At 36.5% G+C, this 17,407-nt stretch overlaps 1 protein-coding gene across 1 annotated transcript in view; it reads right to left on the reverse strand.

Annotated features, from left to right (window-relative positions):
* Window positions 1-812: 812 nt before the first annotated feature.
* The window catches only part of Lsg1 (large 60S subunit nuclear export GTPase 1), a 28,048-nt gene continuing 11,453 nt past the window's right edge, over window positions 813-17,407 (reverse strand). Inside the window, exons 6-14 of the mRNA XM_076868320.2 lie at window positions 15,623-15,683; window positions 14,862-15,038; window positions 10,806-11,219; window positions 8,849-8,950; window positions 8,619-8,762; window positions 6,660-6,783; window positions 5,373-5,452; window positions 3,160-3,333; window positions 813-1,335 (exon numbers count right to left, since the gene is read on the reverse strand). Coding sequence (XP_076724435.2) covers window positions 1,156-1,335; window positions 3,160-3,333; window positions 5,373-5,452; window positions 6,660-6,783; window positions 8,619-8,762; window positions 8,849-8,950; window positions 10,806-11,219; window positions 14,862-15,038; window positions 15,623-15,683 — 1,456 coding nt within the window. The 3' untranslated portion in view covers window positions 813-1,155. The remainder of the gene's footprint in view (window positions 1,336-3,159; window positions 3,334-5,372; window positions 5,453-6,659; window positions 6,784-8,618; window positions 8,763-8,848; window positions 8,951-10,805; window positions 11,220-14,861; window positions 15,039-15,622; window positions 15,684-17,407) is intronic.

Raw genomic sequence — 17,407 nt, forward strand, 5'->3', positions numbered from 1 at the left:
AAAAAGGGATACCCAAGAAGTGAGGAGAGCTGGGTGCAGTGGCACATGCCTGTAACCCAGAGGCTCGGGACTACTCGAGTCAGGAGGCCAAGATAGGAGGATTGCAAGTTCAAAGCCAGCCTCAGCAAATGTGAGGTGTTAGCAACTTGGTGAGACCTGTCTCTAAATAAAACAAAACAAGGCTGGGGATGTGGCTCAGTGGTCAAGTGTCCCTGAGTTCAATCCCCAGTAACTGCCCACCCCCTCCCCCGCAAAAGAAGTGAGGAGCTGAAAGAGCCATAGCGCATTACACAGAATGTGACTATAAAAAGTACAGTGTGCTGGCTCACCCTTAATGTAAGTACCTAAGGATATCTGGGATCCCTATGCCTAAAATGAAAACTGGTAAACTATTCTTTCACTCTCCGTGGCTCTCTACAGATGAGTTAGCTACAACACATGCTTCCCTCTGTCAGATTGGCTCAGGGGAGGGTAATTTTGGAAGTTCAAGGTCTTCAGGGGCATTTTTTTTTTTTTTTTTTAATTTATGTTTTAGTTGTACTTGGACACAATACCTTTATTTTATTTTTAGGTGGTGCTGAGGATGGAACCCAGGGCCTTGCACATGCTAGATAGGCGTCTACCGCTGAGCCACAACCCCAGCCTCAGGGCTTTTAAAAATGATATATGTCAGCTCTCCAGCTCTCTGCCATATTAAAGATATGTTGGGCGTTTATGTGAAATTTAAACTACTAATCCAAATAATGTCCTCAAAAGAATTCACCTAAAATTCCAGTCATATTTTAATTGATTACAACTGCTAAAAGATCATGGAATGTTCAGCTGGCATTTAATCTACTTAAACAAATGAAAACATCAATTAGTGACAAATTAATTTTAGTATATTTTCAAAAATGTCCCAACTCAAATTAATATGCATTTTTGTGTATGTTTACACAAACAAATATACATCATCCATTCCCTCATCTGAAGACCAGCCTCCTACAGGAGTACATTTCTGGGGCTCCAACGACTACTCGAGTCAGATATCGTTTCCAGGAGCCCTTTAGTCTTGACATCAAGATTGTTGGATGTGGCTGCAAGGCACAGGCAACAAGCAGCTTCTATTTTTTCCCATATGCACAGTGTAGATGCCACTTCTGTTGTAGTTCAGGTTCACATATCCAGGTGCTTGTAGAGTCTACGACTTTTCTCTTTTTTATTTCTGTTGCCGTGTTTTTTCCAGGGCTTCCCGGTTCCATTTTCAGAGGTCAGAGTAGCTGCAGTCACTAGGCCACTCCCAGGCCTGTAACCCATCACAGCCTGAACCCCTTTGGTCAAAGCTCTTACATTCTCCTGGGAAATAAAAGACATTATATACAAGGTGCCAGATGGCTATCTCCCTTGATGAACATACACAGTACTGTTTATGGATCACTTCAAGATAAACATGAACATATCACTGAGTGGAGTTTTGTTCTCTTTCTCTCTCTCCACCCCTTAAATGTTAAGCTTCCCAGAATTCTCTTTGGTTCATTTCATTTTCCCCCTCGTCTACTTTATTTAGTCCCATAGGTTTAAATGCCATTTATAACTAAATTCATAGCATTAGCTCTGTTCTGGAAATCTCTGTCTTATCAAAATCCAACCTGCCTCTACCCAAATTAGACACTGACTCTTTTAAAGAAATTTTAAGTTTGTGTAGTATGAAAAACTAATCCAATATGATCTGATATGGAAAGCAAGATCCCACAATCTTTGTGTAATAGTAAAATATTGGGCTAAAGGTTAGTTATAGAATAAAATTAGTGGTAAGTTTTCAGCTTTCTTATACATGACCCTGCCTGCCTCACAGGCTCATTTTGTGAATCACACAGGTAAAGCACCAGATAAATACCTAACTAGTATCTGGATACAGCTGATTTTTAAATTTTTTTTTTGCTATAGCACTCACTTAAAAGCATTTAAAATATATATTAGGTACAATTCTATAATTTAACTCTCTTGCACATAAATCTGTCTTTTAAAATACTACTTTCAGATCCAGTAGATATGATATAAGCAATTAAAGTTATATATATTTTTAAATTGAGGATTGAACCCAGGCGTATTCTACCACTGAGTTACATCCTCAATCCCTTTTATTTTTTTGAGATAGGGTTTCAATAAGTTGTTGAGGCTGGGCTAGAACTTGCAATCCTACTGCCTCAATCTCCCAAATTGCTGGGATTACAGGTATATGCCACCATGCCTGACAAAGTTGTTCATATTGTAAAGATAAAGTAGTTTTTGAATATTTTGAATATATTTAAGAAGTCCCCCCGCCAATCACAAGATATGTTGACTCAGAGGAAAAAGGACCTACTAGGGAGAGAAAATATTTGCAAATCAGAAACTGGGTAAAGGTCTTATATCTAGAATATATGAAGAATTCTTATAATTTAACAATAATAGACATTTCTCTAAAAAAAACATACATGTGCCTATGAACACATGAAAACATACTCAGCATCACTAGTCATTAAGGGAATGCAGATCAATAAGATACATGCCCCATTGTCAGGCTGGCAAAAATAAAGTCAGAAAATTTAAGTACTGGTAGGATGTGAAAAAATTAGAAATCTCCTACAATGCTGGTGGGATGTAAAACAGTAGCCACTTTAGCAAAGTTGGCAGTATCTCAAATGTTAACCTCAGCAATCCTGCTCCTATGTATATACCCAAGAGAAGTGAAATATATATCCATATAAAAACTTTTATAGAAGCATTCACAGCAACATTATTTATAATAGTCACAAAGTTGAAAATGTCCATCAGCTGACCAATAGATATCTAAGTGAAAAAAGTGGGTTGTAAAAGATCACACGGCATATGATTCCATTCATGTGAAATGTACAGAATAGGTAAATCTATATAACCAGAAAGACTGGTGGCTGGCAAGGGCTATGGGGAGAAGAGAATGAGGAGTGACTGCCAACAGCATGGAGTTTCTTTTTGGGGTAATAAAATTCTAAAACTGACTGATGTGGTGGTTGTACAACTCTGTAAATATACTGTAAATTACTGTACCCTTTAAAAGGATGAGTGGGAACTTAAATTTTAATTATGGTATGTGAATATCTTAATCTTTACTGTTATAAAAATGTGTTGGATCAGAAGTTAAAGAAAGTTAAAACTTACTTGATGAAAAAAAGTTTTGTCGACTACATTTTCTATCTGTTTTGTTTTTTTATTTCCACCCGGCTGCATTTTTATTTCATCACTTTTCGTTTCATTCCTTAGGAGTTGCTGGTGTTGATGCTGAAATGTCACAGGATCTCTTCCAGGAGGAGGATGGCAGTATAGTAGTTTCCCCTACAAAGAACATGGAAGATAACAGTGTCTCCTAAGTGTCATATGTGTTACCCCAAAATAAAATCCCCAGAGGAGACATCTCCACCAGCTACCTCCTTAGGGAGCTTTCTACATTTGATTCAGCTGAGTTGAGTTTGAGTCTACTGCAACTGAAGAGTCCTCACTTTATTACACCAATGTTGATGGTGAAAGTGTTCTAAAGATGGTGCTCTCTCATGGCCCCAAGACTAAAACAAAATCTTTTTTCTCTGTTTGCATTTCTACTAAGCATTCTTTAGTATATGTTTATGATTATACTTATGGTCAATATTTTCCAAAAGAAAAACCAGGATACAACTAGACAATTGTCACTGTACTAAAGGAACATTAGGCTAGAAATCTGAAATCAAGACAGTTCCTGATTCCTATATGTGGGATTGTAGTTGCTCACTGGGTACACATGTGCATCTTTCCACCATAGAGGATTTAAAAGTTACACTTTACTCATCTTTGCATCCTTCACAGTTAAGAAGGTAAGAGAATAAATAATCCATATAAATACTATTAACTACTTTCTTCCTGAACTGGAGTCAATAAAACATGGCTGCCCAGTTTTATTTCTATGCTCCAAGAACTCCATTGACGTGGGCTTGAGGAAAGAAAGGAATAAAGCCAAAGCCTCACAACTTGTTACTACCAGGGCCTCATAATGCTAATTTTGTAAAGAATTACACTTAAGGCCATAATAATTCTTGTGGGGGCTGGGGATGTGGCTCAAGTGGTAGCGCGCTCGCCTGGCATGCGTGCGGCCCGGGTTCAATCCTCAGCACCACATACAAACAAAGATGTTGTGTCCGCCGAGAACTAAAAAAATAAATATTAAAATTCTCTCTGTCTCTCCCTAAAAAAAAAAAAAAAAAAAAAAAAAAAAAAAAAAAATTCTTGTGGGTTTATTATGTGCCAGGCACTGAGCTTAATGATATTTGTAACATACATGTTAAAAACATGCATTGTTTTCATGAATCTCCCAGAATTTCATGAGCTACATATGATCAATCTCCATTTTAATTATGAAGATAATCCAAAATAGCTTGTTCTCATTTGTAACATGACAGCATTAATCCTCTTAAACTTGTTTGTTTACTCATTTATATTTATGGTGCTAAGGAATGGACATCATTCATTCATTCATGGTGCTGAGGGTTGGACCCAGGGTCTAAGAATGCTAAGCATGTGCTATACCACTAAGCCATTCCCCTAACCCCCGTCTCTCTCTCTCTTTTTTTTTTTTTGGTGGTACTAGGAATTGACTGAACCCTGGCATATTCTACTACTGAGCTATGTCCCCAGATCCTTTATTTTTTATTTCAAGACAGGATCTTACAAGTTGCTCAGCCTGTCCTTGATCTTGCAGTCCTCCTGCCTGATTCCTGAGTAAATGGGACTATAGGCATGCACCACCATGCCTGATTTGTTACATATTTTTAATGAGATACATATAAAACATCCACAACTCTTAAGCAAGTTATCTTTGATATGAATGTTAGCTATTACTACTACTGTTACTAGAAAAGCATGGGAAGAAAGGCATGCAAACAGGTAAACCATAAGGAAGATTGTAATAAAGTCACAATGGGAACAACCAAAAGGCTGTAGAAATGGAAACACCAGAAGCATAAATCAATGAATTTCAGTGATTCCAGGTGTTCAAAGATCTTCATCTTTCCTTTCATAGTATGTTATTAGTCACTTCTGGATTAAGAATATAACCCTAGTTATTTACTCCATCTCAATGAAAAAAAAATCTCATAAACTTGTAACAGGTTGCCATTAGTTAAGAATATAGTATGTGAGAAAAGACTCACTTATTCAAAAGTAAGAACAGGGCTGGGATATGGCTCAAGTAGTAGTGCGCTCGCCTGGCATGCATGAGGCACTGGGTTCAATCCTCAGCACCACTCAAAAATAAAATAAAAATATTGTGTCCACCTAAAAGCTAAAAAATAAATATTAAAAAAAATGTAAGAACAAACAAAAACAAAAATCCAGGATGCATTTACTTTGACATAATCCTTTAGGATATAGCGTGCAGACCGAGGTTGGTCTGGCTGTCCATGTGCTGTCATGAATCCTCGCATATCTGTGGGAGAAATGAACAGAATGAACTCAGAATACAGAATATCACAAAGATAATTGAGGCACTGTATGTTTAGTTTAAGTAAGCATGATTACTATGTTTTAAAAAATTAATTATCATTATATATTTTGTTTAACATTACAAATATTTGCTAATGCAGAATAAACTATGTAGTTGAATCTGATATCTTAACAACCTCTAGCACCTCACTTTGAAAGTTACATTACATTTCTCTATATTCCAGTTATTTCTTCGATCCCTGGATCTTAAATATTTATTTAAGGAGGCTATCTGAGAACATTATTAGCAAAATAAAAAGCAACAGGGCAAGCTTTTTTATTTTTTATTTTTGGTAGTTTCCCAAACATATGATAAAGATCCTTTTAATATTATTCAATTAATAGATGGTGGCAGACAGGTTGTGTTCAAAACTCAGCGCTCTCACATACTAGATGGATGTTGGCTTGTTCTGTTTACAGGAAAGTATTTAGAATCTTAATTCACATCATACAAAAAATAAATTTAGGTAGATTAAAAATCTAAATGTTAAAACAAATTTTACAGGAAGACAATTATTTTGGGGGGATAGAGAAAGCTTCCCAAAGTAAAATATCAAGCTGAGTCAAATCCAAAGAGGAAAAGATAGTCTATTAAAACTGTCCTCTTCTGTAAGGCTAAAGAAAACCATAAATAAGTAAACACTGGGGGGAGGAGGGCAAAACAAAACATATGCCCACACAGAACAAAGATCTTCTACAAATCATTTTAAGATACAACCAATATGTAGAAAAAGGTGACTCCAGAAGAAATATAGAAGGGCAACAAACATATAAGAAGTTCAACTTCATGAGTATCTAAAAAAATACAAAGCAAAACTAGAATAATCTGGCAATGCCTTTTAAAATTCACTGCAAGAATCCTTAATTCTATATGGACCTGCAGACAGCAGTCTCAGAAACTGTCTGTGGTCATTTGTTTTTACATCCTGGCTTTTCTTTTACTGGCTTTGTTAAGTAGTACTAGATAAAAAAGAATATTTACAATATAAAAAAATAAAATAGCTGGGGATGTGGCTCAGTGGTAGAGTACATGCTTACCTTGGGTTTAAATGCCTACATCCCCACAACTCCACAAAACTTCTGTTAACTATTTCTATTAATTAACCACATTGCTATTTTTTGTTCATGTTTTAATATAGAAAACAACTCACATCCATAAGCTGTCAACAGTTCTTCTGAGGTTGGAGGTCGATAGGGATCTTCATCTTCTCTAGGCTTTATGATATTAATGCCATAGGTGTCTTCTAAAACATGTCGTGGAATATTCTGGCATACGTAAACTGGTCAAAGAATCCATTTTCTTGAACTGACCATCTTTGCCTCATGACATCTAAAACATACTGCTAAAAACAGAGTACTTCAAAAACTTTATGACAAGTGCCCTTTCTTCTCTCCAAATAGTACAGATTTTCATTAAAGAATCAGTTTTTCTTTTTTTGAATATTTACTTTTTAGTTGTACTTGGGCACAATATCTTTATTTATTTTTATGTGGTGCTAAGGATTGAACCCAGGGCCTCGAATGTGCTAGGTGAGTGCTCTACTGCTGAGCCACAATCCCAGCCGTCAGTTTTTCATTTTAAACAAAGTTTTATTCACCAATTATCACTTCCAAAAGAGCTATTTTAAAATATCTCCAAAAGAGACCTTAAAGATGACATTAAAAAAAAACAACAAATAAGATTATAAATAAACTATAAATTTGTAAGGTAATCCTAATTAAGATATTAAAAACACGGGATGTCTTTGTTCCTATTGCCTACAACTATGCAGATGACTTTTCTTCCCTTTTCTAATCTCCCACAGTTTATCTGTAGTTTCCTTAGGTCACTTACAATTCTATCTTGTACAGTTATTCATGAACACATCTCATATCCCCACAGACTGATCATCCTTAAAAGGCAGGACCCACCTGAGTTATACCTGTTAACCTCCACAGTACCTAGCCTAATCTGCTTAAATGCTTCATACATGTCTATTGTTAATTAGCAGACTCAAAAAAAATACAGAAAAACATAAATATTAAGTCCTGTGTTCCCAACTACCAACAAAATTTCAACTATTAAAATTATGGTATGGTAGTGCTTGCCTGTAATCCCAACAATTTACGAGATTCAAGCAGGAGGACTGCAAGTTTGAGGCCAGTCTCAACTTAGTGAGACTGTCTCAAAATAAAAAATAAAAAGATCTGGGGCTCTAGTCGAGTAGTAAAATACCCCAGCATTCAATCCCTAGTACTAAAAACAAACAAACAAACAAACAAAAAGAAGTATTAAAAAATTAAAGCTTTTAAATCATTACACCAGTTCCCCACTCTGCCCCAGGTAATACCAGTTTATGGTACATCCTTCAGTCCACTTTTCATTTTCATATACGCATATACCTATGAACACAAGAAAACTGTTTTGTGAGATAAAAGTTTTTACAAAAATGGTATCATACTATATATGTATATGCAGCATTCTAAGGTTTATGCAGGTTGCTATTTGTACTATATTCACTTAGGATGGCCAGGTACTGTCCTTGATGCTGCTTCACATTTAACTCATGGTGCTGAGAGGAGTGGAGTTCCTAACCTACTACCATCTGTGAGATCTTGGGTAAATGATTTAACTTGTTTCTGTCCAATGGGAATAATAGCAACACCTGCCTCAAGGATTGACTTATGAGTATTAACTAATACTTAGTAAACATCAGAAAACATTATTAACAGCAAGCAGTTAATGAGTGTTAAAATGATTAAGTTCAATCAACTGTGAGGTAGATATTATTCTCATTTCATAGAAAAGGGTAAGAATTCAGATAGTTAATCAAGTTTTTCTAAGGTCACTCAAATAGTCAAATGACAATATGATAAAGGTTTGCAACTTGGGGCTGAGAATCTAAAGCTGGGGTTCTTCCACTTTTACAGGTTGATGAAATCAGAAGATAAGGTTCTGATACTTAAGTCCTGATGTAAACTTGTGTAGTTCTTAGTATTTTATTTAGTGTCTTTAAAATATCAGACCTGAATTCTTCAAATGCCATTGAAAGGCAATGCCCCCCTGCCCCCAATCCCTGAAGCTTTAGTATGTGCCAAACAACCAGTTTTTTCTGGAGCAGAAAGGATATTAGTGATACAGGTGGGACATGATCTCTCATCTGGTCAATTGGGAGAATTCCATTGCAAATCATCTCTGCCTTAGTAGACACAAAGGATGGCATCACCAGGCCCGGGCAGTCACACAAGCATAGGCCAGGCTCCACGTAGAGAGTCTGAAAGACAAGAGGTTTATTTTGGATATATAGCAGATGAGGGGAAAGAGGAGCGGTATGTGAATGGCAAGGGGCTGTAAAAATACCTGGAAATGCTTGGTGTGACCAGGTGTGGCAGACACAGATACTTTCTTGTTGCCCATGATGGTGTTGATGGTTGAACTTTTACCAACATTAGGGTAGCCCACCTGGAAGAGACTCAGAAATTACTGTACAGGCATAGTAGTTACCAAAGACCCAAAGATAGCACATAAATGGCGGCAAGACTAGCATAAGCATCTGGTTACTTTAGAAGATTGTGTGTTCCTTGACTCCCCCTTTCTCCTGCAGTTTGGGTGGGTTTATTCAGTCTCATCTCCATGAATAGCTGAGTTATACAAACTGTATTTCTATAGCTTTTGCTGTTAACCTAAGTAAATCTCACTGCCCCATTTACAGGCATTTCACTGTTTCCATTGCATCTTCCATAAGGAGGTGAAGATGAGTACCAGACAGACATTAAATCACAATATGATTATTTCAAATTTTCAATAACTTTTTAGTTTGGGCCCAGCAGAATGCCTGGCCTGTAGCAGGTGATCAAAAAATGTTTTTAGAATAGGTAAATTAACTTTTTTCAGGATTTCTTGCAATATCTTTATTTTTATTTATTTACTTTTTTTTGAGAGAGAATTTTTTAATATTTATTTTTTTAGTTTTTGGTGGACACAATATCTTTTTTATTTTTATGTGGTGTTGAGGATTGAACCCAGTGCCCGCACATGCCAGGTGAGCATGTTACCGCTTGAGCCACATACCCAGCCCTATTTATTTACTTTTATGAGGTGTTGAAGATTGAACCCAGTGCCTCACATGTGCTAGGCAAGCACTCTACCATTGAGCCACAACCCCAACTTGCTTTTTTAGAATTTCTACTATGACATTTTCCACATATGGATTTTATTATGTTGAAGTTGTTTAGTTATTTTGCAGTACTAGGGTCTTGTGCATGCTAAAGAAGTGTTACACTGAGCTATATCCCAAGCCCTATTTTCAGTATTTCTAGAGTAACACATTCAGAAAGTGAGAGAGGCTGTTTTTTTTCTTTTGTTTGTTTCATTAAATGAAAAACACTTGTAGAGAAGCTGAGCTTTTTGATGCATGCAGAAATTAATTTTTAGTAATAAAATACAGAACGAAGCCTTAAAACTCCAAGAAATTAAGTAACTTTTCCAAAGTTCTACTGCATGACTGGGAAAAATGTCAATTGCTTTAGTCATTTTAAGCAAGTTTCTATTGTTGTTGTTGTTGCAGGGCCAGGGAAGTAAGTTGAGTGGAGCTATAGAAGATTCAAACATAATTAGGATTACCTTTACTTGGTATGCAGGCATGCAACTTAAGAGCCCCAAGACTCCAAACCTGCCATGACCTCCCTTCTTCTACTCTTTGTTCTCCTGGATAGAAGAGCTTTATAATAAACACCTTCTCTAACATCTTACATTTCTTTAGCTAAGGCTGGGGCCATTTAGAGCCATGCTGTTTCCCTTTGGGGTATAGGGACTTTCATAGCCTCTGGAATTAGGCTATACATATGCTGGGATGTGATCTATTTTCTCCTTTGTGCTATGCAGTGGTTACACAACTAAAGCATCTGTCATGTTTTGCCTGGCCAAGATGTTGGAATTTTCCCAAATATGCATCTGGAACATTTACAGTATAAGTTGGCAAGGACCTCAAGATGCCAAAAGAATACTGAACTAGATATTAAATGCTTTCATTCTAGTTTCTCTTGGTAATTTGCAAGTCATTAAGAGTTGAACTGGAAGTAGATTGGATAATATATTTAACATAACAAGTATGTAACTAATAAAAGCCTTGAAGGAGTTCACCCCTCAAGCTGGGCTCTGGCCAACACACTGCTTCATTCCATGATGCCAGTGGGCAATAAGATATGCTTCTTATGATGCCCGAAGACTAACTGCTCTTTGGGGTCCTTGTGTAGCTAACAAAGGATGGGGAATAGACACTTAGGTAGTAATAATTTAATGATGTATTTCATCTTACCAGGCCAACGGTAAGTTGTCCATCTTTCACCTTCTTCCCAGTGTGCAGCTGCTTAAAGAGCTCCAGTAATTCCTGCTTTGACACCAGGTGGCTAAAATTGTGTATCTGCCTCCTCTGTGGGGTTTTCCTTCCCTGAGCCTCAGAATCCACAGTGCAGCTTTTCTTCCAGCCCTGAGCTTGGGCTTCCTCATCAGGGCAGCTATCTTCTGAGCATGTCTGCCAATCTTCCTCCTCTTCCTCCTGACAGTCCTCATATTCACTATTATCTTCATCACTAGAGGAATCATTAAATGAGAAAGAATCCCTGTCTGAGAGATGGTCGGTCTCTCTGTGTGGAATTTCATTCTCCTCAAAACTGGAGTTTTCGGACTCAGATGTGTTGGCTTCTCCAGCATCTTGGTTCACTTGTTCCTGCTGAAATTAAAAACACAAACAAACAAACAAACAAAAAAAAACCCCACAAAAGTTCAGAAGTGTATAGCTGCACTTTACACTTTAGTGAACATACTCAATGAGCCAGTTATGTAATGTTAAGATGAACAGAGTACAAGAAAATTATGCTGGAGACTGGAAAAGGCAAACACAAGGAGGAGGAAAAGTAAGCCTTTCCATGCAAGGATGTGCAGCCAATCACCAATAGTGGTGTTCTCTGAGGAGGGCAGGAGCAGCAGATCTTCACTTTTTACCATACGCATTTCTGCATAATTTGAACTTTGTACAAATGTTATGAATTATTTTTCTAATTTAAAATAAATCTCAAAGCAACTGGAAAATGCTATGTTAAGATGAACTCTTTGGCAGTGCATAATTTTGCAGTGGGCTGTAAAATAAAACCATTTTTCATTAACAATAAAACATTTTAACATTCTCCTTTTTGAACAAAGCAAGAAACTTTTGAGCTTCATTTACATTTCTTAATGTTTAAGGAAATGGCTATTCTTTTGTGTCTGTGGTGCTAGGGATGGAGCCCAAGGCTGTGCCCATGCTAGGCAACTGCTCTCACTGGGACCCTCCCAGCCCTGCTACTCTTTAAGTGCCTTTAATTAGTCAAAAAGTACCATGGAGCACAGACCCCTGAGTGTGAAATGCAGAAGTAGCAAAACTTCAATCCAGATGCTGATGATTCATTATCAATAAAATAAAAAGAGAAAAAAAAAATCACTATTCATGGGTGTGTTAATTCTTCTGAATCCCTCTTGACAACATAGCAGATAGGAAGTTCTACAGTAGCACTAATTCTTACCTACAAGTGTGAAGTGGTTAGACTTGAAAGTGACACATGTTTTGTATCATTTCTAAGTTGATTTAATACTAGAATGAGTAACAGCCACCAAGGAGGACACAGTCAAACAGGTATCCTAAAAGTTAGGAAACAAGAAAGAACAACCACATGTGAGGAAAAATAGATATGATTTCACAATGGCCACTCAAAAAGAAATCTGGCCTGTAAGAGAATCCTAAAATTAGAAATAATTTTTATGATAAATAAGCAATGAATCTAAAGAAGTCAGTGTGTCCTCACTGTGAACTTTTCTGAATCATTTTAAAATATGAAAGAAACATAAAAACAAGAATGTGAACTACAAATCAAGAAATGTGTGGTAGAAAATCTGGCTAGAAGCAGTTCAGCTTTAGAAAAAAAATGCTAAAGATAACAAAAGAACTTTGTAATAATTATGTTAAAAATTAAAAGAATGAGAAAGTCAAGTCTTTGGAAAATGCAATTATTAATAGATGACCCAGAGAATAGTATTCAACTAAAAAGAGTTAAATATATTTAAATAAGAAGGGGTTGAACAATTAGAGGAAGAACCAAACTCTTCAGAAAGGCAAATAAGCAGTGAACATCAAGTCATTTTTAATAAGTTTTATATTCAATACCCAATTAGATATGGTTACTGATATGAAAACACAACCTAAGAAATCATGGAGAAGAGATTTTAAAAGACTTGGGAGGAGCAAATGGCACATCACTTTAAAAATCAGAAAAAATAGCCATAAGTCAAGCACTGTTAATGCATAGGCTAATAACTGAAAAAATCCACAAATTAGCTGATTAGCCTTAAAAATAAGACAGACATCAATAGGAAGCATCCATGGTTTCCTGAGAACACATCATGTAAACAATTTCATTTCTCTCTAGAATCTATTACTCAGAAGAATGTTAAAGACATAGAAACTAATTTTTTTTTCCCATTTCTGATAGGGTTATTGACTTGTTTTATCAGGACAGAACCATAAAGTGATAAATATTTATTTAAACACTTCTTCAAGACACTGACTTCCAGAACAGATTTGAAACAGAAATAGTAGGCATGTAGGCAAAAGATGGAGCCCAATTGCCAGAGAGTAGGAAGTAACTGCATGCTGCTGAGAAGACTTAATGAACAAAATATGTAATGTGTTCAGAATAACAAGCCTGGTAGGGAGTAAGATTCTATTAATATCACTTTTATGGATTAGTTTTTATTTATTCTTGTGAGTATGTTTATCTTCACCACATAAAAATGCTGAAGGTACAATAACTCTGGGGCAGGAGGTCTGCAAATGGAGGCTAGCCTCAGCAACTTGGTAAGACCCTGTCTCAAAAAATAAAAAGTACTGGAGATACAGCTCAGTGGTAGAGTACTCCTGGGTTCAATCCCTGGTACAAAAAAAAAAAAAGCTTGGTAGAGAGTGATTAGTAGGTCAAGAAAAGGTCACAGAAATCCTATCTCTGGTTTGATTATGTTTAAAAATGTTATCAATGCCTTAGAAGAATATATAGACTATACAGAAGTGTAAACACACAAAGTCTGCAGATGATTCAAAGCCAGAATGAGAGAAAAGAAAAACTGCCCTTTAAAAAACAAACTCTACCTTGATGCCAAACCATTAATGTTACTATCCTAAGTTGAGGTAAAAAGCAAACTTTTACACATGTAAAAATAGTTTGCTAAATTCTCTTTTTAGAAAACTATTTGAGAAATTCAGTTCACCACAGTTATATTATGCAAACAGCATAATATAAGTCCTGGAAGCAGATGAAATTAACAGAAAGTCTGAATTAATAAAAGTATCCTGATGTCAAAAAATGTGTACCTTTCTGTATATGCTCTGGGCAATATACAGAAGTATATACTTCTGGAGTAATACTGCCAATTTTAACCATAATCCTGACACAAGCAGATAGGCATTCAGAATGGGGGCTCCAAAGAGGGTGTCTACAAAGAATTTAACAGCAGATATTACAGTGTGTAGTCAAGGGAACCAAGAGGACATAGGACAAGTGCTCAGATCAAAGACTAAGGGGGCTAACACAGCTTCACTAAGGGAAGAACTTTCTGAATTTAGGGATTGAAAAGAAATGAGCTACCTGGTCTTGGGACCTTGTCATTGAAAGCAGTCACATAGAGGTAACATGACTTACAGGATGGTGAACTGGAGGTTAGAGCTTGCTAAATTGTGAGTATACCCAGAGGAGGGTGCTGTATTCATAGAACCTAGCTGCATACCCACTAAATGGATGTGTGCCCAACAGGAGAAAAGAAAAGGATGATAGGGAAAAAAACATTTACTTGTAAATGTCTATTAGTGTAAAACATGAGTCTATTAATTTCTTCTCATAGTTATTATCTTATTAGAAAAAAGCCCTATTTTTGTAAAATTTGGGTTAAAAGATTAATAAGATGGTATATCTAAGTTTAGGGTTAATTTCTTTGTTTTCAAAACAAAGTCAAGGGATTCTGATCAAACCCTGAGATGTTACTACATCTTTCTGTTCTAATTTCTCTTAGAAGTAATTACAAGATCATTATGAGACTTCCTATAAAATGTCTTATTTAAAAAGAAAAAAATTTAAAATATCAGTGTACAACAATAGGGATGGTAGAATATTTTAAAACTACAAAAAAAAAATAAAAATTTTGTGATTCACTCTTCTATTGGTCATCCTACTATTAGTATTTAGGGGGAAAACCCCTGAAAAAACAAAACTAGTTCCCACAAATCTCCAATGGGAAAAACAAAACACCAAAATTCTCCCTGAAAACACCCTGAAAAAGTGCTCCAGGTTACCTTAGAGTCCTCATTCAACTGAGCAGGTTCAGCCAAAGCTGACCAGAAAATAACCTTCACATCTTCTTTTTCAAAGTACACGGCCCAGGCACTCCGCTGCTCAGCAGTCAACAAGTCAGCCTTGTTTATCAGAATAACATTCTCCTTCTCAGCATCTGTCTCTTTCACATAACATTCCTAGGTGAGACAAGGACACTCAGAAATATCTCTTCAAACAATTAAAATATTAGTTTAGTTATTTTAAAGATCCCCAATAAAAGTGTTTTTTAAATTGCACCCCCTCCACAGTAAATCACTTGCTAGTTTAAAGATTTTAAATCTTGGTGCATTCTATTAATTAATCTTTCATTAGGCTTTGAAAAGAAGTTTCACCATTAAGATTTTTGTTACCGACTAGTTTGAAAAATGGGAAACTGGCAAATGTCTATTAATAAAGTAGCTTCTGAACTAAAAGCTAGAAAACTCATGCAAGTGTTTGTGCCTTTCTATAAATGGAACAATTGTTTCAGAAGAGAAAACATCTGTCTAAACAGTGGCATTATGCAAGCTCCTGACCTTGGGAGGAGAGAGAGGCCTAAACAAACAAAGCTAATGAGTACAGAATGCTTGCCTACAGGGATTGCTGTGAGTGATGCTGACCTTTCTTTGCTACCCCAAAGGTGTTGAATCGAACTTTTATTTATTTATTTTTTGTTCTTTTTAGATATACAAGACAGTACAGTGTATTTTGACATATTACAGATAACTTATTCTTTACTTACCAAATCTTCACATCTAAACAGCAGTGGGTTTCGAGCATCTACTATCTGGACCACAATATCACTAGGAAAAAAAATGAGAGAATCTAATCATTGTGAAGTGAAAGGGGTTGCTGCCCATATATTGAGGGAAGAACATTTTCCGTATATTAAGCACTTGACACATATTTTTAAAAGTACTATTATTCCCAGTTTGTGTGAGGAAACTGAGGCTTATAGTTAAGACCTATAGCCTAGAACCAGCTATAAGCAACTGAGCCAGAACAGGAACCCAGGCAGTTTGGACCAGGGTTATACTCTTAACCATAACATTCTACCATTCTAACAATGGCTTAGAGAGGCTCAGGCAGCATTTCATTGCTAAAACTTCCACTATAATTTCTATTAAACTCTCCTGGTAAGATAAAAGAGTATTCCACATAGTTCACTCCAAGTTGAAGTCTAAATATTCAGTTCCTAATTTTCATTCATATTAAAGCTTCAAAAGAAAGCTAATAAATCACTTGCTGACAGCTACCTCTATAAAAGCCAAAAATCTTATTTAAACCCAGGACTACCACAAAGCCAACAATCACTCAACAGTTCTAAGAACATGCTTCAATAACAAAACAGTAAAATATCAATTTAAGTTGCCATACTGAGCAGGAATCATGAGTTCAACTTCTTCCATCATACAGAAGAATATGTGGCAATAAAAAAACTCTCTGTAGCCCTTGAATCCCTCACAAATTAGAGGGGATTGCAGTAGCCTTCCATGGCACTGCAACCTTTTTCTCCTCAGAAAAGATCCTCTGCTTCTCTGGGAAGTGCCTCCCTCCTACTCTCCCTTACTCCAGTCTCTGTGGCTAGCAAGATGTTCTAAGGGCCAGCTGGTACTGCCAATGGAAAGAGAAGCTGCAGAGCTATCACCATCTTATAGCACTCTCCCCAAATCCTAATTTGGAAGACCAACCTTTTCTTTTTCTTTTCTTTTTTTTTTTTTAAAGAGAGAGTGAGAGAGAGAGGAGAGAGGAGAGAGAGAGAGAGAGAGAGAGAGAGGAGAGAGGAGAGAGAGAGAGAGAGAGAGAGAGAGAGAGAGAGAATTTTTTAATATTTATTTTTTAGTTTTCGGCGGACACAACATCTTTGTTTGTATGTGGGGTGCTGAGGATCGAACCCGGGCCACATGCATGCCAGGCGAGCACGCTACTACTTGAGCCACATCCCCAGCCCAAGACCAACCTTTTCTAAGGTAACTCTCCGAAACCATACTACATACCAAGATCATTTAGGGCAGGGCTTTGACAAGTGAAAGTGCATCTCCCCCCAACAGAATAGTTAAAATTTTAGCATAACCTTGTGATTCAAATTCAAAGAATTCCTAATTTTTGACAAATTGTTAAGGAAAAAAAAAAAAAAAGGAACAAAGCCTAATAAGGTAAAACCACAGGGTCTATAAACATTACATCTACCTACTAAACATGCAGACAGGATAAATGGTTTCAAAACACCAGAAGGAAAAGAAGACATTTTAAACTAGCTTATTTCATGCACTGATTAGGATACCAAGTGCCAACTGTGTAGCAGGAAACATTTGTGAACACAGTGGAAACGCCTTATCTTACTGGAATACAGTGTGCTGCCCCCAGTGCCTCAGCAGTTTCCTGCATTTCAATGGCATGTTACACATCAAATCTTTTCTGATAACTACTGTTGAAATTAAAGAGGCAGATGGCTTAGCCAGCCTGTTAGCAAACAGGAGACATCTGCTGTAGAGAAGTCATCAATAAATATTTCCTGTTCAAGATG

Source organism: Callospermophilus lateralis, chromosome 10 (genome assembly GCF_048772815.1).
Source record: "Callospermophilus lateralis isolate mCalLat2 chromosome 10, mCalLat2.hap1, whole genome shotgun sequence".
Taxonomy (NCBI): Eukaryota; Metazoa; Chordata; class Mammalia; order Rodentia; family Sciuridae; genus Callospermophilus; species Callospermophilus lateralis.